The sequence below is a fragment of the Aquarana catesbeiana genome, linkage group LG01 (assembly GCF_042186555.1).
Source record: "Aquarana catesbeiana isolate 2022-GZ linkage group LG01, ASM4218655v1, whole genome shotgun sequence".
NCBI classification, from domain to species: Eukaryota; Metazoa; Chordata; class Amphibia; order Anura; family Ranidae; genus Aquarana; species Aquarana catesbeiana.
In genome coordinates, this window is record NC_133324.1 from 615,097,752 (window position 1) to 615,121,065 (window position 23,314).

Below are 23,314 nucleotides of genomic sequence, written 5' to 3' on the forward strand. Positions count from 1 at the left end.
CTATTGAATAGGGAAAGTATATTGTATTTTCAGTGAGCACATATTTTCAATCATTACGGTTTACGTTAAAAATATGCTTGATACAACTTTTTACATGATTATTCTTCCATATTTTAAGCTGCTAGTGATGTTGATGCAGTAGTTGAGTGAGCTCTGTATTTTATTACAAGCACTCTCAACCCCCCCCCCCCCCCCCCGCACAACAGCGGTGTGCATTGTTTTATAGTGCCTCATAACCCAAGAAGAAAAGTTGAATATACGGAAGCTTTCCAGTCCCTAGCTGTGGCGGCAGAATTAGCTTTTTTTCCTTTATGTCAGTGTATCCTTCCAATCTTACAGTGAAAATTAGGGTGAAAAAGAGTTATGCCCTGTACACACGATCGGACATTGATCGGACATTGATCGGACATTCCAACAACAAAATCCATGGATTTTTACCAACGGATGTTGGCTCAAACTTGTCTTGCATACACACATTCACACAAAGTTGTGGAAAAATCCGATCGTTCTGAACGTGGTGACGTAAAACACGTACGTTGGGACTATAAACGGGGCAGTAGCCAATAGCTTTCGTCTCTTAATTTATTCTGAGCATGCGTGGCACTTTGTGCGTCGGATTTGTGTACACACGATCGGAATTTCTGACAACGGATTTTGTTGTCAGAAAATTTTATAGCCTGCTCTCAAACTTTGTGTGTCGGAAATTCTGATGGAAAATGTGTGATGGAGCCTGCACACGGTCGGAATTTCCGACAACAAGGTCCTATCACACATTTTCCATCGGAAAATCCGACCATGTGTACGGGGCATAAGAACTACAGAACTACCCAGTCTCCTGTTCTCCATAACTAGGAGGTGTTCAGTACTCCTCAAAGAGAACCAATCAGAGCTGATAACAGTATGCCTAGTTTTGTAAGCACCATTTTTAGTATTTTTTTTTCAAGTGACAGAGTTGCTTTAAGAGGGTTAGCATAGCCATATACCCGCATTGTGAGAAGCATCTGTAAAGTCAACCTCTGCAAAGCGCTAAGCAGAGCTTGGGCATGTAGCTAATAAGTATAGCCACCATATACATACTGTATATAATTACAAGTTATAGAGAGAACGATGTAAAACAGTTATTATTGAATTCATATGTAAGGGTTAAACCCAGTGGCGGCCCGTCCATTAGGGGCGCCCGGGTGCCACCCCCTCTATCTGCCGGCTGCCACATCCTAATTAATGCTCTATGATCCACATGCCGCTACCTCCTATCCATGCGTCCAGCCTTTTAGGACACCGGGTGCATGAATTACGGCGACGGGGGTGTTTTTTTTAAGCACCTGATTAGAGCCAGAAGCTCTAATAGGCTTCAATATAGGGTGGGCTCGGGTCGCAGAGCATTGTGCCATGAGCCCACCCAGGTGTTACAATAGCGAATTAATATTCTCTTTTGCAACACTGATCCTTCTCCCGGCCAATCGGGTCTGATACCCGTCACCCGATTGGCTGAAAGGACAGGCAATCCTATTGGATGCCTAGGAGGAAGGGAGGAGAAGCACACGGAAGCGAGGAGGAGAAGACACATGAGCCACTGCCTGATGTCCGCTGTCAGCCTGATGTCCGCCGATGTCCCTATCCCCGCCGCTGCCCGATGTGCCCGCCGCTGCCCGATCCCTGCTGCTGCCCGATGTGCCTGCCGCTGCCTGATGTGCCTGCCGCCTAGATGGGGTAAGTGCCGGTGGACAGGCAGACAGTGGGGGGGGGGCTGGTTGTTTGCTGCCCCCCCAAACAAAAAAAAAACCACCAGCCGCCACTGGTTAAACCCTGTGTTAGTGATTCACCTTCTCTATCAGTGCTAGTGATCAATGTCACAGAAACAGAAAGTCACAAAAAAGTACAATATTTTTGAACTTTCACAAAACAAAAAGAAAAAAATAAACCTCAAAAAACCTCCTCCAGAAAGAAAAAAACATCCAAGAGGCTCTGGGACCTTGATGTGAGTTCAAACAAAGTAAAGAGAGGACAAAAACATCCTAATGCCCTGTACACACGATCGGACATTCCAACAACAAAATCCATGGATTTTTTTCTGACGGATGTTGGCTCAAACTTGTCTTGCATACACACGGTCACACAAATCTTGTCAGAAATTCCGAATGTGAAGAACGCGGTGACATACAACACGTACGACGAGCCAAGAAAAAGGGAGTTCAATAGCCAGTGCGGCTCTTCTGCTTGATTCTGAGCATGCGTGGAACTTTGTGCGTCGGAATTGTGTACACACGATCGGAATTTACGACAACGGATTTTGTTGTCGGAAAATTTGTGATCCAGATCTCAAATTTTGTGTGACAGAAATTCCGATGGAAAATGTCAGATGGAGCCTACACACGGTCGGAATTTCCGACAACAAGCTCCCATCAAACATTTTCCGTCAGAAAGTCCGACCGCGTGTACGGGCCATTAGAGTTCACTGGCTCAGGTTAAGCTGGCCATACAGCAGGGGAAATAATTATTTGACCCCCTGAAGATTTTGTAAGTTTGCCCACTTACAAAGAAATGAAGGGTCTATAATTTTGTATCATAGGTGTATTTTAAATGAAAGAGACAGAATATCAACCAAAAATCCAGAAAACACACAATACAAATATTAGAAAGTGAGTTGCAGTTCAGTGAGTAAAATAAGTATTTGATCCCCAAGCAAAACATGACTTAGTACTTGGTGGAAAAAACCTTGTTGGCAAGCACAGAGGTAAAACGTTTCTTGTAGTTAGTGACCAGGTTTGCACACATCTCAGGAGGGATTTTGGTCCACTCTTCTTTACAGATCTTCTCTAAATCCTTAAGGTTTCTCTCCTGTGGCTTGGCAACTTGAAGTTTCAGCTCTCTCAGTAAAGTTTCTATAGGATTAAGGTCTGGAGACTGGCTAGGCCACTCCATGACCTTAATGTGCTTCTTCTTGAGCCACTCCTTTGTTGCCTTGGTGGTATGTTTTGGGTCATTGTCATGCTGGAAGACCCGTCCACAACCCATCTTCAGTGTTATGGCTGAGGGAAGAAGGTTCTCATCCAAGATTTTACAATACATGGCCCCGTCTATTGCCCTTCAATGCGGCAAAGTCAGCCTGTAAAAGCAGATAATGCAATGCTCAGAATCGGTGTAAGTCCTTTGCAGGCTTGTGATAAAATCCACAGTGGATGCTCTGGCTCTGATGCTCTCTCTCACATTGATACAGACATAAATACAGAGACATATCCCAGCATGACTACATATCGCAGCATGGGACTACATATCTCAGCATGGGACTACATATCCCAGCATAACTACACATATGGTTTGTTTCTCGTTTAGTTTATTTGGAGGAACCCTTTTGTCTTGTTTTATACACTTTTTGTCATTTTCTATTGTGCAGATAATGTGTATAAACATACATCCATGGCTGGAAAGTATTTTCTATGTTTGTATTGCCAGCACAGGACTACATATCCCAGCATGGGACTATATATCTCAGCATGACTACACATATGGTTTGAACGCAAGATATGATGCAGACTTGTTCCTCATTTCATTTATTTGGAGGAACTTTTTTTGTCTTGTTTTATACATTTTTTTGTCAATTTCTATTGTGTATATAATGTGTATAATATAAACATACATCCATTGCTAGAATGTATTTTCCATGTTTGTATTGCCAAGTGCTACACCTCACCTTCTGTTTTGGATGTCTCTTAATTGCTGTTTCAATGAGATAATCATTGGAAAGTGTGGTTTGGCAAACAGTATATATGTTCTGTTTTTTAACTTGAAAATTGTGCTGTGACCAAGGCTTGTAAGCCGGAACGTGTGAGCCCCTGTATATTTTTGTTTACTTTTTTTATGCACCAATAAAGAAGCAACAAGGACGTCTGGAGTTGCCGGTTCTATTCCTTGTATTAAAGTCAGCCTGTACCTTTAGCAGAGAAACAGCCCCAATGCATAATGTTTCCACCTCCGTGCTTGATTGTAGGAATGGTGTTCTTGGGGTCATAGTCAGCATTTTTTCTCCTCCAAACACGGCGAGTCGAGTTAATGCCAAAGAGCTCAATTTTGGTCCCATCTGACCACAGCACTTTCTCCCAAACCAAACCAAGAATTTAGATGTTCATTGGCAAACTTCAGATGGGCCTGTACATGTGCCTTCTAGAGGAGGGGGCCTTGCGGTGCTGCAGGATTTCAATCCATGGCGGCGTATTGTGTTACCAATGGTTTGTTTGGTGACTGTGGTCCCAACTGCCCTGAGATCATTCACCAGCTCCTCCCGTGTAATTCTGGGCTGATCTCTCACTTTTCTCATGATCATCCTTACCCGTTAGGCAGAATCTTGCATGGAGCTCCAGACCGAGGGCGATTGATGGTTATTTTGTATTTCTTTAATTTGCGAATAATGCTCCAACAGTAGTCTCCTATTTCACCAAACTTCTTGCTGATGGTCTTGTAGCCCATTACAGCCTTGTGTGGGTCTAAAATCTTGTCCCTGACATCCTTTGACAGCTCTTTGGTCTTGCCCATGATGGTGGGTTTGAATGAAAGAAAGGTGTCTTTTATACACATAACGAGTTGTCGTTAGGAGCACCTTCTTAAATTGACAAGACTAATCTGTGCTCTAGTTTTTTTTGTTCAGCTATTGGGCTGTGCAAAAAACTGAACCACTTCCCCCATCCACATATTTGGGGTGGATGGGAGAATCCTCCACGCTATGTAACTGTATTCTGACAGTGGAGTCAGCTGGACTCCTCCACTGTCAGAGTGCGCTGATAGCACTAAAGTTTTCCAGCAAGTCCATTTGATCAACTGCAGTAGAGCGACTGCTCTCGAACAGAAATGGCCATAGATAGATTGAAATCCGGCTGGTTCAGAAGGGACTATCCATCTATGGCCAGTTTTAGACTGCCTACAATAGACAAGGCCACCCTCCAAATGGTAAACCAGCAGGTTATGTGAAAAAGCATGCATTAATGGAAGCAGCGCCAGACCAAGGGATAGAAGAGTCAATTTATTTGTTTATACTGAAAAACAGCCAACGCATTTCAGGAGTCAAAAAAACCTCCCCTTTCATCAGGGCTTCAGTTAGAATAAGAACCTCGAAAGGACAAAAAATAGAGCTTTCCTGTGGGAATCTGTGCAAGGAAGCTCATTGCTGGATCAGGAGAGTTACTGACCAGCAGTATCTGCGTGAGCAATCAAGATAATGAAAGAAAAAAAAAAACCTGACAGGGGTCCTAACCATTCCCTACTCTACCAAAAAAACAAAACAAAATGGGCTTATACTTATACATAAACTTTGAGCATAGTACCCTGGCCATAAAGCTAGCTTCACACCTAGTGTCTCTTGAACATGCATTGTTTTCATGCTACACCCATGGGGCAGCCCAGTTATTTCAATGGGCTGCCCTATGTGCGACAAACATGCCAAAGAAGCTCATGTACCTTTTTTTAGCATTGAGTTTTGTGCAATTTATAACTGCACATTTTGATGTGTTTGATGCCTGCAAAAATGTATGCCTGCTTGCTGCATAAGGGATGCCATTAACAATGAATGTCACCCCAAATATGACGCACATTTTTCACAGGTTCCATGAACATGTGCAAACATACGCGGTTTTGTGTGGGTTCACGGAAACACTCAGATGTGAATACAGCCTTAGTCTGCTGCTTTGTGTATTTATTGGCCTCAAAAACCTCAGTGAATCCTAACATCATCAAAATTGCAGACATACATTATCCCTTATATGCAAATCATTTCCTTAGTAAGGGTTAAAGACTTAATTAATTTGAAAACACAAGTAAAATGTGATCTACTGATGTATATGCATTCTAAGAAAGCTTTTGGAAGGGCACAGGCCTTCTCTTGGCGGGCATGCCATCCTGACTCTCTTTAAAGCCATTCAAGCAAGCCCACTAAGATGATGAAGGCTCAAGCTGTGCCATTTCCCTGAAGACCAGTTTTGTGGTCAGCAGCTATTAAATGATGGAAACTATCCCACAACTCTTGAGCTTAACTTAGGCTTTCAGAATACATGAGTAGCAAAAGTGCTTACAGCTGAACAGAAATAATAATGTATCCCATGACCAAGTTGCTGGGGCAAAGGACAGATTAAGTATTAACAGGAACACTCCTAATAGCTTTGACTAGTGAAACATGCCAAGATCTGTATAATCACATCTACTTTCCATGAATACTCAGTGATGGAACAATTTGTTTAAACTGTACTCACTAGACATTTAGCAAAGTAACCTTGTAGAAGGCAAGCAGTCACCTTGAAGTTTGTAAAGCTGGCCATAGACTGGCAGGAACTGGCCAAATTTGATCAGTGTTTTGCTGCCTCTGCCCTACAGAAATCAATAGTTTGGTCGACTTCTATTGATGGGATATGCAGGAAAACATGCTGATTGTATTCTGACAGCGGTGGATCCCACTGTCAAAATACAATGTCCTGGTGAGGGCATTCCTCCATCCACTTTATGTGGATGTAAGAATCTGTTAGTTACACTACACTTCTATGGCCAGATTCAGCAGGTACCTTAACTGTGCTGCCCTGAGCCACTACTTTGGCCCTTAGGAAATCCCGCTACTATTTAGAATTAATTTAGTGCTCTGTGGTTGTGGCCAAACAACCTTTCATAAAAATCGGTGTATGACTTTTGGAATCCTACAGGAACAGATTAAGGCAGCTAGAATGCAAAACTCTCCAACTGTATTTGTTTTACAGGTGTTTCCTAAAGGGCAGATATTAATTCCATCATTGGGTGCCACTTTTGCCCCCACTGTGCCCAACATCCTTTGATTGAAAAATATAAAATTGTTGGTGGAACTAACCATCTAATCAGATGCAGGCACTGTTGGGGTATTCTGAATACAAGGCTATCAGAATACAATAGCCACAGCAAGAGATTCAGCTGTCCATGTGGATGGAGGAATCCATTGGATATCTTTTGTTCAGCCTGCAGGCTCAAAAAAAAAATGTATTCGTGTATGGCCAGTCCAACCAAAAATTAGTGGTAATTAATGTTGAAACTGCTATTATAAAAATCAAAACAAAAAAAATACAGTTGTTATCATTGTTAACCACTTGCCGACCAGCCGCCGCAGTTGTACTGCGGCAGAATAGCACGGCTGGGCAAAACGACGTTATGTAACGTCGCTTCGCCCTGTGGCCACTAGAAAAGGAGCAAAATCTTCCGGGGCTGAAGCGGTTAACCGCTTCAGCTGCGGAAGGTATTACCCCCTTCATGACCAGGCCATATTTGTCATTCAGCACTGCGCTAGTTTAACTGGCAATAGCACGGTCATGCAATGCTGTACTGAAATGAAATTTATATAATTTTATTCCCACAAATAGAGCTTTCTTTTGGTGGTGATTGAACACTATTGTATTTTTTTATTTTCTTATTATATATAATTGAAAAAAGACTGCAAATTTTGAAAAAAATAAATATTTTTTACTTTTTGATATAAAACATATCCAATAAAAAAATTAAAAATCAAATTCCTTTATATATTTGGACCAAAATGTATTCTGCTACATCTTTGTTAAAAAAAAAAATCCCAATAAGTGTATATTTATACATATTATATTTAGCGTATAGAATCATTTTTTTTTAATACTAGTAATAATAGTGATCCATGACTTATAATGGGACTGCGATAGTGCAGAGGACAATCTGACACTAACTGACGCTGGAGGGGGAACTGACTAACTGACATCATCTGTAGCACTAAGGTCCCTTTCACACGGGGCGGATCCGCTGGACGGACTCCGCTAGCTCAGCGGGGGGATCGCTCTGTTGATCCCCGCTGAGCAGGCAGATGACAGGTCCGTCTCTGCTCACTGTGCAGAGACGGATCTGTCAGAGCCCCGCTATTCTCTATGGGGAGATCGGATGAAAACAGACAGCCTGTCTGTTTTCATCCGATCTGATCGCCACCTGTCTGTTTTGAGCGGATCTTGTCGGACACATCTCCGCTGACATCCCCCTGCCCATAGAAGTCAATGGGTAGCCCGCTCAGATCCGCCTGAAACGGACAGGGCTGATCGTGTGAAAGGGGCCTAATCAGTTCTAACAGTATACACTGTCACTGTACTAATAACTCTGGCTGGGAAGGGGTTAACATTTAGGGGCAATCAAAGGGCTGACTGTGTGCCTGTTTAATATGTGTGCTGTGTGCTGTTTTACTAAGCAATGTTCTGGTTTTTACTCCCTGCTTTGTGTTTACCAATACAGGGCTCTCATATGTCATTTGCTCAGCTGATCAGTGGCTTGAGTTCATAAATGACAGCACAGCCGGTGCGGGCGGGTGCATGCGCGCACGCCCCTTACCTGGAAATGCAAATTATGTATATTTATGTGATTCTGAACAGCCGAGACATCCTGTAGCAGTAAAGCTACAGGAGGCGGTTGGCAAGTGGTTAATGGTGCTGACATTTAATATTAAACAGGACTGTTTGGACAGACTTACTGAAATGAATACGAATGTCCAACCTTAAACATGGATTTGGTTTATCCCCTAGACTGTCATCACACACACACTAGGACTTAAATAGACAGCTGTTTTTAGGAAACAAGCTACATCTCATTTCTATAATTACTGAAAGTATTGAAAGACACTGTAAGTTACCACTGATAAGAACATGGATGCATCAGAGCGTGCACTATACAATTCCAGGAGGTGGTCCAGGAGGTGGTCTACTGAAATTTTTAAATGGCATTTTCTGACACAAATTGTGTCTAATACGCAAGTGTTTTATTTCCAGTTGAGGCAATGTCCTGAAATCACTTTAGTCATCTGAAAATTAATCTGTTAATCTCAGACTCCAAATTCTGCACATTCCAGGAGAAGCTGGGGGAGGGAGAGCATCTGCACAAACCTCCAGATCGTATGCACGCTGTAAATGCTTACCAGTCTGACTTATACAAACTTATGTCAAACTGAGAAAACAAAACACAAAATTTGTTACAAGAAGAAAGATGAATATAAGTGAAGAATATACATAAAACACCGGCAAAATGTGAAAATAGTCTGTATTTACTCTCATACGTATTAAATTACAATAATGTTTGTTGATAGAACTGATATATTTCCTCTTTTGATTCCATCTAGACCGGCCTTTTTCAACCAGGGTGCCTTCAAGATTCTTCAGAGGTGTCATGGCAAAATGCCTAAAAAGTGGCCAAAAACTGTATACAAGCCAGCGTGTGGATGAAGCCTGACATTTAGTTACACTAAATCACAGGTTTTCATTGTGCACCATTACAACTTTCTAGCTGCTGGCACCCTAACGACCAATGGCGTCATCAGTTGGTAGGGAGGATGTCAGTCGCCTGCATAACATGCTTGTTTGACCCTCCCCTGCCTCTTTCCATCAGCGTTGGGGTCACATTAGCTGAGTGATGGATAAAAATTGAGGGAGAAGAGAAACATTGGAATACTAGTCAGTTTGAAAAAGTGTATTTGCTTTGGAAGAATAAATCACCTCTAACGATGAGTGTCCTACGCATGGATGTAGCTGCATTATGTAAAACTATTACAATAGTTTTTACATTTTAAAATGGGGTGTCGTGAGACTGTCCATAATTTTTAAAGGGTGTCTTGAGATCGTCCATCATTTTTAACCCTTTCGCCACCAGGTCCATACGTCGTGGGGTATCACACACAATCCCGGTGGCTGCAGCCACCAGGATTGTGTGTGAAACTGACAGGCAGACTACTGCCTGTCAGATGAGAGCATTCGGGCAGTTCCACTGCTGCTCAATCGCTCTCACACACCCCCGGGAGAGGCGCACCCCCCGCCTCCATGCTCGCCATACTTACGGGTAGAAGGGGAAGGAGAAGAGCGGACACATGTCCGCTCTCCTCCCCTTTCCTCCCCTTCTTCTTGTGACCAGGAAAGCGACGTCTCTGACTTCCGGGTCAAGCTCTCAGTGTCCCCGGCTCGCTTTGCAGAGAAAGGATGTATTGCAAAACATTCAGTGGCGTACAGGGGAGACAATAAAGAGAACCTGTCACCTAAAAATCATCACATAGGGGACTGTTTGTTAAGTAAAAAAAAAGTTTGTTTTTTTTTTTTGCAAAAAAAAAAATTTACAGCCAAGCACATAAAATCCCCCCCAAATTTTTTTAAAAAAAATTCTGGCCCCCCACAAACGTAAACCAATGCTTCGGGGCGCCTACGCATGAAAACGTTGATTGCGATTCACGTGTTACATATCGATACATACGCCAGAGTGAGAGCAATAATTCTAACACCAGACCTCCTCCGTATCACTAAACTGATACCTATAGGGGGCTTTTGAAGCGTCGCCTATAGAAAATGTAGGGTACTGAAGTTTGTCGCCATTTAACGGGCGCAAATAAATTTAAGGTTTGGCATGTTGGGTATCTATTTGCTCGGTGCAACCTCGTCTTTTATATTTTACAAAAAATGTAGGTTATTTTGTTGTTTTTTTTGCCCTAAAATTCACGTTAGTGTGTTTTTTTACTGAAACCTTTGCGGTAATATCGTGTGACATGAAAAATTGCAACTGCCACTATTTTATTATCTAGGGTGTCTGCTTTCAGAAAATACCGGTATATAATGTTTGTGGATTTTGTCTAATCTTCAGGCCTAAAATTATTTTTTAAACATGTGTGCAAAAAACTGAATAACGGCTCTGGCATCGAAAGGGTTAAAGGGTGCCTTGACTGAAGAAAGGTTGAGTAACACTAATCTAGACAATTTATGATGTTCCAGTGGCAGTGGAATGCTTAAAATGTATGTCAGGTCCAAAAAATCTACGCAGCACATCTCTGGAATACACATACATTTTCACATCCCTCTAGAGACAGAAAAATGCCTGTTGATCTGCCTGAAATGCACTTAAGATCTTAAGCCCTGGTGTGGGCTGATAACACAGAGCAGACTGAGTTGTGTTAGCCCTCCCAGTGTCTTTTGATAAACTATTCAACCACTTCAGCTCTCAGATCTCTACAACATGAAGGTTAATCATTCTGTAGTCCAGGAGAAGAACTAAGAGGGCTCCTTTGGATAATGCAGAAGGGGTGCAAAGGACTCAGCACAGCTCTGAATTTCTGGCAAGATCAACAGGTTTTCTTGCATTATTGAACCAGTTCAACAAAATGCTTCCAATTGTAAAATTAGCAGACCAAAAGGGACCAAATAAGAAGTGTATTGTTAGGATTTACATACGTGTTCATATAAACATAGGATCCAAAGTTTTTTTGCCCAGTTCCCAAATATTCTCAAATAAGAGTGCAAAGGTAAATCACATTATCGAAGTTCACCTAAGCAATCTGGATTCATTAACTAAAGGAGTAGCGGTTGTTTGCTTTGCAAAGAATAGTTGGTAAATATGGTTAGCTTGGGTTTATTTTAAATTATAATTTTGGCTAGTTATTTGGGGGACGTTTTAAAAAACAAGGTTTTTGCTTCCCCTTATTTCAATAAGCTCAGTGAACATTCACTTTGCAAAGTAATTAGTCTCTACTCATTTAGTAAGTCAACGCCAATAAGTAGGACATCCAGTAAATCAGGATTATCAGTGATATAGACGAGAATATATTTTACTTGTTAAACCTTTTCAAGCATTGTTTCCCAAGACCACAAAAAAGGAGTAAAAGCCCTCACTCTGCAAACTGAATGTTTACTTAGCTTAGTGAGTAAGATGGAGGTGTGTTCATTTAAATTATCCAATCATGTTCAATCGTTAAATTAAAGACCTTTTTATTACTAGAGTTGGGCGAACAGTTTGAGCCGAGCAAAAGTTTGGCCTGAACATCGCCTGTTTGCCCGTTCACTGTCAAACGGCGGAGCAGGCATATGGCGATTGGCCTTCGTCTTGGACAGAGCTTTTTTTTCGCGTTCAGAGGTGCGGTGGGCATCGTGATTGACGATTGATCTACATCGGGGTACATTTTTAAAAAAAATTTTAATAAAGGAATTGTCAAAAACTGCCTCCTGTCTTTATTTATTTTTGACACTTTTTACAACGTATCCCCTACTCATTCACATAGGGAGGGGGCCAGGATTTGGGGCTTCCAGATTCCTAAAATCCCCCTGCCCGCAGACCCCCACAACCACAGCCCAGGGTTGTCGGGAAGAGGCCCTTGTCCCCATCAACATGGGGACAAGGTGCTTTGGGGTGTTGAGGGCACGTGGCCTGGTATGGTTCAGGAGGGAGGCCCCCCTTTCCTGACCGGCCAGGCTGCATGCTCAGATAAAGGCCTGGTATGGATTTTTGGGGGGACCCCATGCCATTTTTTAAAAACCTTTGGTTTGGGGTTCCCCTTAAAATCCATACCAGACCCTAAGGGATGGGATCCCAATGCCATTTTTTGGAAACATTTTTGTATTGCCGGCATTAGTATTGTATTGCCGGGAATCTAAATTGCATTTTTTTCTTTATAAATGTCAGTTTTGCTGCAGCAGGTTCTATACATGGTACAGATGCACCACTTTACAGGCAGACTAAGGGGACCCCCAGGCACTATATTTAAAGGAGGTTTTAATTTTTATTGTTTCACTTTAACCTCCCTGACGGTAATCCCGAGCCACACTCGGGATTACATTGCAGGATCCTGGTGCGACGTTACTTACCTTGTCCCCAGGATCCTGCGATGTCCCCCGCTGTGTCTGCGGATTCTGTCTCCTCCGAAGCCTCTCCGTGCCAGGCTCCGTTCCCTGCGAGCGTTGCGACGCATGGGGGCGGAGCCTGGCGGCAAATTCAAAAAAATTTACAAACCATAACACATACAGTACTGTAATCTTACAGATTACAGTACTGTATGAAATTTTTTCATATCCCTTCTGTCCCCAGTGCTTTGTCCCATGCCCTGCATGCAGTTTTATGTTATATATATACTGTTCTTTCTGCCTGGAAACTGGAGATTGTCCATAGCAACCAAAAAGTGTCCCTTTATGTCAAAAGTGGCTTTAGACCAGCTAGAAAACAGCGATAGTAAATTAGAACACTTGCAGAATTGAGCGATAGTGAATCGTGGGGAATTGTATTTTATTTTTAATTATTTATATTTATTTATTATATTATAATTTATGTTTTTTGTTTCAAACTTCATCATACCCGGGATATCTACTAGACTCTTGTTTGGACAGATTTAAGTGTGTTATTGTTAAGAATTACAGGCCTACAATATAAAATGCCCAATGTCCATGCAAAATAATTGTACCGCTTTCAGCACCTAAAATCCGAAATAATCATATCGCCAGGGAGGTTAAGCATCATTAAAATCACTGCTCCTGTAAAAGCAATCTTTTTAAAAAAACATTTTTGCACTGAGACATGTCCCCCAGGGCAGTACCCTGGCTTCATACCCTTTTTATGGCCAATAACTTGCATATAAGCCTCCAAAATGGGCACTTTTGATTCTTCAAATTTGGGTCCCTTAGACTTTAATAGGGTTTACGGTTTGGACAAAACTTTCGAGATGCTCGAGAGTTCTGAATGATAGCACCGGGGGGGGGGGGGGGTGTTCAGCCCAACTCTAATTATTAACATTCTCTACTCCTTTAGTAAACATGCTCCAATGGATTTTTATATCTCTCAGGGACACCCTGGCAGAATTCTTGTCTTTGCCCACCTCCACCATCCAATAACTTATCCCTCCTACTGGAATGACCATAATGCAAAACAAATTGACTTTAAAAGGGTAAGCGAAACACCTTTAAATTGTGGCAATGAGTAGATCTGGGAATTGGAGCTTAGACATTAAACTAGCAGAATTCTCTAGAGATTCCCTAGAGAGCAGCAACCTTTTTAGTAATAAGTATGAGAAAACTTTACCTAACTCTATAACACTCCTAAATTGTAAGTTCTATCAAGCAGAGCCCTTTGATTCATCCTGTATTGAATTGTAAGTGTAAAGCGCTGCGCAAACTGTTGGCACTATTTAAATCCTGTATAATAATAATAATAATAATAACAACACCAACAAAGCAAATGTTATACAAATGTGGAAAATGTGTAACTATGTTAATAACTCTTTAAGATTGTTTTCTCCTCATAATCAAAATAATGTCTAAATATAATTATTTTAAAGTCAGCATGTATTGTGTCAGTATGGGCTGTGTTTATGGTAATTTAAGTGGTAAAACTCAGTACAAGCTAAAGCCAGACTTTACAATAAAGTAGGGGCAATCAGTGGCAGCCCCTTGTCCATAGCTGAATGGTGTGTAGTCAAGTACTTAAACTCAGAGGGAATCTGGCTTCTTTCCCTCTGATCTGAAAGCCTGCTTTATATGAGTACGCCATAATTGCTTGATGTTTTCTTTTCACCTGTTGAAAAGGTCACAGCTCAGCAACCCCACTTCCCTTTGATGCTTGCTTTGACTTAGCCGTTCTTCGAATCAGAATTTAGATAATGTCAGAAAGAAAGCAACTCCCAAGCAACAATAAGATAATAAATGAGGTATATGCTCCACAAACAAGTCTTTTCCTAACATGTTGGAAGATTCAACAAGCAACAATTATAGACTAGGCGTTTAAAAAAAAACAAAAAACTAGAAAACGTTTACCCGAATAATTTTATGGAAGCATTAGACATAGTAAAGTTAAATCCTATATTCCTAATACACCCTGCTCAAATTTAATGAGCTTTATACTAATGCTAGGAAAGAATATAGTATTCTGTACTACTAGAGATATTGCTTTTGACATTTAAGAGGAAAAATCACCTTAATATTTTGCTATAGGGCAACCATGAGAACTATACACCGATCAGCCATAACATGATAATCACCCGTCATAAAACGGCGAGGCATAGACTCCGCTAGACCTCTGAAGGTATGCTGTGGTATCTGGCGCCAAGCAATTAGTAGCAGATATTTAGGTCCTATAATTTGCGAAGCAGGACCTCCATGGATCAGACTTGTTTTTCCAGTATATCCCATAGATGCTTGACTGGATAGAGATTTAAAGTATTTGGAGGCCAAATTAACAACTCAAACTCATTGCTGTGTTCCTCAAACCATTCTTAAATTCATCAGACCAGGCCACCTTATTCCTTTGCTCTATGGTCCAGTTCTGATGCTCATGTGCCCATTGTAGGGGTTTTTGACTGCGAACATGGGACAGCATTGGCACCCTGACCGTTCTGCTGTTATGCAGCTCCATATGTAACAAACTACGATGCACTGGGTATTCTGACACCTTTCTATTGGAACCAGCACTAACTTTTTCAGCAATTTAAGCTACAGTAGCTCTTCTGTTGGACCACACTATATGGGACAGCCTTTCCTTCCCACATGAATCACTGAACCTTGGCTGCCCATGACCCTATCGCCAGTTCGCTATTTTTCCTTCCTTGGACCACTTTGGTAGGTCCTGACCTTTGCACACTAGGCAGATCCCACAAAATATATAGTTTTGGAGATACCCTGGCCCAGTCGTCTAGCCATTAAAATTTGGTCCATTTCTTCTGCTTTCAATACATCAACATCAGAGATATGTTTACTTGCTGCCTAATATATCCCAACCACTTGCAGATGCCATTGTCACAAGATAATCAATGTTATTCAATTTACCTATCAGTGGTCATAATGTTGTGCTGATCCGTGTATGCCCCCTGTTAATAGCAGAGGACCTTTCTGGATTCTGCAGAGCAGTATTGACAGGTCTGCACATGCTCAGTTTTCAGTGAGTTTCTATGCTGAGCATTTCCTCCCTATCTGAGCAGCCCATGTGACTATCAGTGGTGGCTGGTGGTATATTTCAGGGCGGCGGCAAACAATGCACCCACAACCTCCACAACTATGGGTCGGTCGATGAGCCCCGTACTTACCCGAAGGAAGCGCTTCCCTCTGGGTGGTGGCTTCATCCTCTGCGTCTCTTCCAGTGGCCTCCACGTCTCCTCCCTCCTCCTCACTCCTCGTCATGGTCCAATAGGATTGCTTGTCGTTTTGGCCAATCGGGAAACGGGTCTCAGGACCCGCTTCCTGATTGGCTGGGAGGAGATTTCGCGTGACAATAGCAAATATTAATTCGCTATTATCACACAACTGGGTGGGCTCGGAGCGCAGTGCTCTCCGCCCCAAGCCTATTAGAGCCTCTGGCTCTAATCACGCGTGTCAAAAAAACCACCCTACATTGGAATGCATGCATCCAGCGTCCCGCATGTAGATTAGGGGGCCGGACGCATAGATGGGGGGGCAGCGCCCCTGCGCCCCTAATGGGCGGGCCTTCCCTGGTGACTACAGAGTGACACATGTGGGAGTATACACAGTGGTAAATGACATCCCACTCCCTCCCTCCTCCTCCATGCCCACTAACCAGCTAAACACAATGGGGGCAGGATATTCCATGTAGATTAATGGAGGCTTCATCTCCCTGTAATTCTAAGAAATAGGCTGGAGGGGTGTGACACAGCCTGTGACTGACAGAAATCCACCCAATGGAAGGAAGAGAGGAAAGATCCCTGGTGCCACACATCCATTTAGTCCTATGGTGGTATGAGAGAGACAGCCTCAGCCTTGGCTCCCGCCAGGCCATGCCCCCAACTCATTTTGCGCCGCCCACACCATGTTATTTCCATAAAATAATAAAGATTTGATTTCAAATATATATTTGTATGCCAATTTAAAACAGTTTATTCATTTTATTTATTATTAGCCTTAGATGTTTTTCTTTAATAATTACATTGCCATCATCCACACACAGAAACAGAAGGAACAATGTAAATTACCATAAACAGTGTGTGTTTAGCATCACTTTAAGGCCTATTTAAAGTGTGCCTGTGCCCAGACCATGCACCCCAAATTACTTATATATTCTGCACAAGCAGTCAAATCTCTTTTAAACCAAGCCCTCATTAGTCACTGTAGCTATAGCCATTGTGAAGAAATTAATCTTCAAAGATCACAACAGAGATGGAGAAACCATAGTGGCATTTTAATTTATAAAACATTGAATCACCTAAACTGCAACTGTTTTGCAACATTTGGGGTGCCTCTAACAATCAATGGTAACGCAAACGTAACCGTTTTTCGTTCATTCATAAATTTATGAAATGCTATAGTGTAAATGCAGCCTAAGGGCTCCTTCTTATGTGCAGCAGCCCTTGCTGCCCCTCTGAAAAGTGATCTGTGTTGGATTACTTTACAGAAGGCGTTTGTCTGGTTTAACCCTAAAAAGCATTGCACGTGGTTGCAGTCTTGTTGTGGTGAGTCCCTCACCTAATCCTCAGAAGCCGATGATGTATCATCCTCCTCCTCAGACAGCATAGCAGCAGTAATGAGAAAGTAAGGAGCAGATTCTGAAGGAGAGCCTGAAAGGGGCCTGCTTGCCACCTCTGCAGTCTGATGCCTCTAAAAATGGCTAAGAGTCTGCAGATTAAATCATGGTGACTAAAAACTCCTCTCTAGATAAATAGGAGGAGGTAAGTGCACCAGAGGAACCAATGGAGGTATCAGACGAAATAAGCAACTCTGTTTGCGGACAGTGGCCAGGGCTGACAAAACCAAGGTCTGTCAGAGGGAGAGTACAAACTCCCCAAGAGTCGTTACCTAAAAATGAGCTAGAAAAAACCCGCTGACCTATTCCTTTTGCGCCTATGATCTGTAATCTGTGGTGAGGGATGTCCCAAATGGGGTACCCACAACCAATTACTGCAAAGCAGAAAGAGTTAAACCTTCTGTGACCAGACACTCAAGGCAGCTGGGACCCAGAAGATGTCCAAGGATTGCCGAGCCTTGTGTAGTGAGATTAGGAAAAGATGAAACTAGACTGGTCTTATGCACATGTGTAGCAAAACTGCATGCACATTCGAAGTAAGCTTGATCAAGATAAAACTGGACAGGTGCAATGACGGCTCTGTCTGGTGCCCTGTGGAGCTGAAAAAGGGGAAAAAAGTGCTGCCAAACTTAGAAATACAAGTGACACAACCGGTGCCCCTGGTTCATGGATGTGACAGATCATTTAAATGTGTTGCAGAATGCACGCCACAACTAACCTACAGGATGACTGGAGCAACAGCATCCAGTGTACCAGTAAAGGCCAAAAAGCCCTGACTTACTTAAGCAAGCTTCCGGTCCTCCCAAGGAAATAGGATGTTAGAAACAAGCCCCCCTGCTACGTCCTCCTTGTGAGCATACCTTCATAAGGGCTGCAGCTAACTGAACGCATTACACTACATGCCAAGGTAAGCGCCTAACACACAATCCAGTGTCTGAAACAACATCACGGGCTAGTCCTTCATCTTCTTTCTGGGCGGGGTCCATGTAAGGCCCCCCCGGGGTTAGTGGAGAAGTTAACCACTTTAGCAGAGTTAAAATGTCCATCCCTCAAGGACAATAGCAAAAAACTAGGGCTTGTGAAGGGTTACATTGGGACTGAAGGAAGCTACTGTGGCGTGCACACTGATCCTGTGTCCTGCACTGCACAATTAAGAAATGTAAATTCTTTAATGCCCATAGTCTGGCACAGGTGCACTTTAATGTACATTTTTTTCAATTGAGTGGGTAATAATTAAAATCATTTTTCAAGTGTTTTGCTGTTATCATACTCACAGGGGAAATCCCCTGTCTTTCCTACCCTGGTAAAACCAGGACAATACATATGTGGGTATCACAGGAGGACACAGTGCAATAAAAACCTGACAGACATTTTCACCTCTCCCATTTTTACTAAGCAAACATTTTTTTCCTTGTCTCTGTCTCCATCAGAGAAATATGCCACCACTCCTTATCCCTATGACATCCCATCATTGGAACAGGAAGTGAGGGTAAATCTTCCCAATAGGGACAATACATCAACACTATAAACATGACCAACATTTTAACCCTTCTGCCCTCTGTTCCAAACTAAAAAAAGTCTTGTCTAGAGTTTGACTTTTACAATTACATTTGTATCTGTGGCATCTTAAATTCTTTAAGGTGACGGAGAAAACACACTTTTTTTGTTTAGATCACACATCAGCTACTCCATTTCCTTTTTTTACCAAAGTAGAGAAAAGCAGGGTTACCTCTTTTTATTGTTTTACAGCACCCTTGAAGTGAGATTTTATTTGACAAATAAATGGATCTAATGAAAGGATTAAATGATAAATATGCAAATGAGAATTGGTTGAAGTGAACATGCATTGTTTTTTGTTCTTTGTTCATTTATTAAAACTGGAGGGTACAACATCTGGTACAGCTGTGTATGGTAGCCATTCAGCTTCTAACTTCAGCTTGTTCAATTGAGCTTTCAAAAAAAAAGCCTGGAAGCTGATTGGTTATTCTGCAGAGCTTTTGCACTCTCCAGTTTAAGTAAATCAATCAACACCATACTGTTACAAGTATCATCAAAGTAATAGCAGATGACAAGAACATCAAATCACTATAGTGTTAAAAATGTTTTACCACTGTGTTTATGCTCTGAAGAGAAGTCAGGCGTCATGTCGCAGCGTAGACTGTATACAGTCAATAGTAAAGCTACGTCTGGCCAAATGAGCTGGCAGAGACACGTTTTTAGAAAACGTTGTAAATCTTTTCTCTTTCGTTGGTATGTGATTGAGTATATTACTCCTAATCCACCTATTGACTGCATTTCACCCAGCTAGGAATCTGACTTATTGAGTATTTCAATAAAATACAAGTACAGGAAAGTACTCCAAAATGTAAATACTGTATATACATTTAGAATACTACTACCCAAAAATCTTGTATATATATGAAAAACAAATAACAAAAAAATTTTTTCAAGCAACAGCAGCCAGCACTGCAGGTCTTGATACCAACCCACAACACAATATAAAGAAAAAAAAATGACAGCGCTATCACTTTTTTCATGAGCGCCGCACTTATACCCAGAAATATTACCAAACAATACACAAGAGCTTGCAGTGATTTGAAAAGTCTGACACAGCAAGCAAAGCAAAATGCAAAGCATTTTAATATATTTTTATTTTATAGGCAACAGTGAAGAATACTGGTGGCTTACTATTCGGTTCTTGCAGCAAATAAGTTCTAGTATTAGGTGGATTCAACAAATGCAGACATACCTCTCCGGAAGCTAAAGCACCTTTTAATTTTCCTATAAGTGCCTTTGGGTATGAAAGGGCTGGAGGGAAAGGAGGCCGAGGAAGAAGCTGCTGCATTTCGGTCTTCAAGCATCATACAGGTGCCAGCCGGTGTGGCAACTACTGGTGTCCTTTAAAAGTACCATTGGGATGAGACGTATGAGTCATTCCTGAATCACTTTAACGTCATTTTCTTGGTTTTGTTTGGTGCCTTGCGTGTTTACTTCAATTTCCTTCTGTCAGTTTAGAAAGGTTACTTACAAAAAGTTCAGAAAAAAAGAACTCATCATTGGATCACATGCTTAGTCTAGCAGTTAGAGTCACAGGAGACAACAGCTTACCCACTCAGGTGGAAATGCCAAATTGTAAAAGAACAGGTGAAAAAAGCACTGTATCGATCCCTACTGGATGATTCAATACATTTCCAGATATTTAGGAAAAAAAAAATACATGAAAGTATGCCAATTTTAGATATCCAGTCTCAGCACCTTTCTCAAGAAGTTTCTTCTGAAAGTAACTTCAGCAGTCTTCCCTGTATCAGCATGCTTGACACAAAAGCTTGGCGGAGAGAAAGGCATTGACAAGAATCCCCAGGAACTTCTTTTCTTTTCTCTCTGTTAGCTGGATGGTAGTGTAAGTTACATTACTCCTTAGCCTAGGTATTAAATGGCTTTGTGCGCTCCAGGCACTTTGCATGCAGCAGGTGCAGTTGTAAGCTTCAACGAGAGGGAAAGGAGTAAACAACTAACCCAGGCAGCAGTAGCAATGAATTCCCTTGCTCTGACTTTGACTTGACTTCAAGCAGGCATCACGTGTGACAGCTTAGTGATTATTAAAGGTGCAGTCCTACTCCTTCATTCCTTCTTCAAATAACCTCTACTGCTTTCCACCGAATCTGCAGCATATTTCTACCAAATAAGCACGTCTCAAGGATAATAAATCAATTTGTGTATATTTATTAGTAGCATGAATTACAATAGATACATTCTAAAAATATGTATGTAGAAAGGAAGCCTAAAATGAAATCTGTGATACATGAATATACTGTATATTATTATAACTCCCACTATAAAATATAGGGAACATGGGTTCCCAGTGGCTAAGAAAAAGACCATCTTTTTTATGTGGATTTCTACCTGAATGTAGAATACTTGAAATCAAGAATCAAAACCCCCGGAGCCACAACACACACACGCATGTCATCTTTTAAAAATTATCCATATAGGTAGATACCTTTTTTTTAACCTGTCTTCAGCCTGGTCATGCGACATGCACCCCTTCTTGTGACATTTAGAGAAAAGTTCAAAGAACAGCATTGAAATTTTGAGAACGTGAGTAGCGCTTTAAAACTTTTTTTTTAATAACAGTAAAAGGGGGAGGAATTAATTTTCAGGGTGACTGGTATCTTTACCCTGACTTAACAAATCAAGTGTCACGTTCATTTTAAATTCTGGAGTGCAGAATCAAACAATTACTTTGCTGAAGCCAGATTCTAGATTGTAAGCTCCAAAGAGCAGGACCCTCCTGTATTGATTGTAAGTGTACTGTCTGCCCTCATGTTGTAAAGTGCTGCGCAAACTGTTGGCGCTATATAAATCCTGTATAAAGTCTTCTCATCCACATCAGTGCCTGACCTCACAAATGCGCTTCTGGAAGAATGGTCAAACATTCCCAAAGAAACATTACTAAACCTTGTGGACGGCCTTCCCAGAAGAGGTGAAGCTGTTATAGCTGCAAAGGGTGGGCCAACTCAATATTGAATCCTATGGACTAAGACTGGGATGCCATTAAAGTTCATGTGTGTGTAAAGGCAGGCGTGCCAATACTTTTGGTAATATAGTGTATGTGTTTCCGGCTTGAATTCTTAATTGTTTCATCATGTTTCTTTAAAGTTCTGTATATATTTAGTGCTCGTAAATACCTTCCAGAGATTCCCATCTGCAATTATTTCCTGTATACCCATGTCTACAATTCATTTTGTCCTCTCAGTATCTTGCTTTAAAGCCACCCACTCAGATGCACTAAGAGCAGGGACTACAAATGTAAGTGATGAGGAGTAATGAGCCCAATGAAAGAACACATCTCTGGGTGACTTTAGCTATGCTGATCTGTTGCTTGTTTACTTTTTCAGATGCAGGTCTCATAGAATGTAATCAAGCAATTGATGGGCAGACTGCATAGCCAAATTCTACACCAGCCAATGGCCAGATTTTCTTTGGAACATGCACATCTCAAGGGTACCCAGGGATGCGTTCTTTTACTCTGGCTCAGAGAGAACAGCAGTACAGTTTGAACATCGCACTAGAAAAAACCATGGGAGATGTAGTTTTGCAATAAGCAAGAAGTTGATGCATCACATTCTCCCTCTGGCTGTTATTAAGAGCTGGAAATACTAAACAAAAAACAAACGAAGCAACTACAGAGGATATGCACACATTTTCAAAGTTAGAAAAAAATATTACAATACTAATACAGCATTTTGAGTCAGTGATTATTGTTTTTTATTATTATTTCATGTAATTCTACTTTTATTGTTAATACTTTGGTACTAAATACTAAAGTACTTTAGTACCTTAATACTACAGTACTTTTAGTACTTCAGTCCTTTAACCTCTTCACCACAGCCGCATGCATATATGTGGCCTCTCGGCCTGTCGGCCCTGTGCAAACCTCTTACTGTCCTGAGAGTGCACTCCCTGCGCACTCCCTGCATGGTAGCCGGCAGTTACCAGAAAGCTCCCGATGCATACTAGCTATCGGGAGCTTTCCGATCATGTGACCACTGTGACAGTCATTTACAGTGGTCACATGACCCGAATGCCCATCTCCGCCTCCCGGTGTTTAGAAGGCTTAAAGCGTCGGGAGGCGGCCGGTGGGAAGGGGTTAAGAACTGAATAAGGCTGAATGGCAGCATGGATTAGACATATTACAGGTAAAACCCAATTGCAAATTTTATTAAATATATGCTAGATGATATCCACAGTGTATTGTGTGTGTGATTCATACAAGGCAGCCTTCAAAAATCATTTATTTTTATTTTTTTTTATTAAACAAGCTTCAACTGAGTCCCTCTTTAACAAATTCTGTGGGACTGCTTCACTTGTGGACAGACTACAGTCCATATTCGCATCGCACACGTTAATGGAAGGGGCTTTAAAAGTACCGGGTGCTGTAGCGACCGCCAGCTGAATACTGGAATATTGCAAATATTCACCAGCACACCAAGGATCTTCAATTTCGTCCAACCGGTTTTTAATTAAAGAAAGATCACATCGCAAAACAGTG

At 41.7% G+C, this 23,314-nt stretch overlaps 1 protein-coding gene across 7 annotated transcripts in view; it reads right to left on the minus strand.

The window, feature by feature from the left end:
- The window catches only part of ARHGAP24 (Rho GTPase activating protein 24), a 1,254,786-nt gene that overhangs the window by 70,772 nt on the left and 1,160,700 nt on the right, over positions 1–23,314 (minus strand). The window contains exon 1 of one of the 7 annotated variants that reach the window (XM_073600058.1): positions 20,012–20,819. The exons of the other annotated variants lie outside the window; for them this stretch is intronic. Within the exon in view, the coding sequence (XP_073456159.1) occupies positions 20,012–20,126 (115 nt within the window). The 5' untranslated portion in view covers positions 20,127–20,819. Of the gene's footprint in view, positions 1–20,011; positions 20,820–23,314 lie in introns of those variants that run through there. 7 annotated transcript variants of the gene reach the window in all.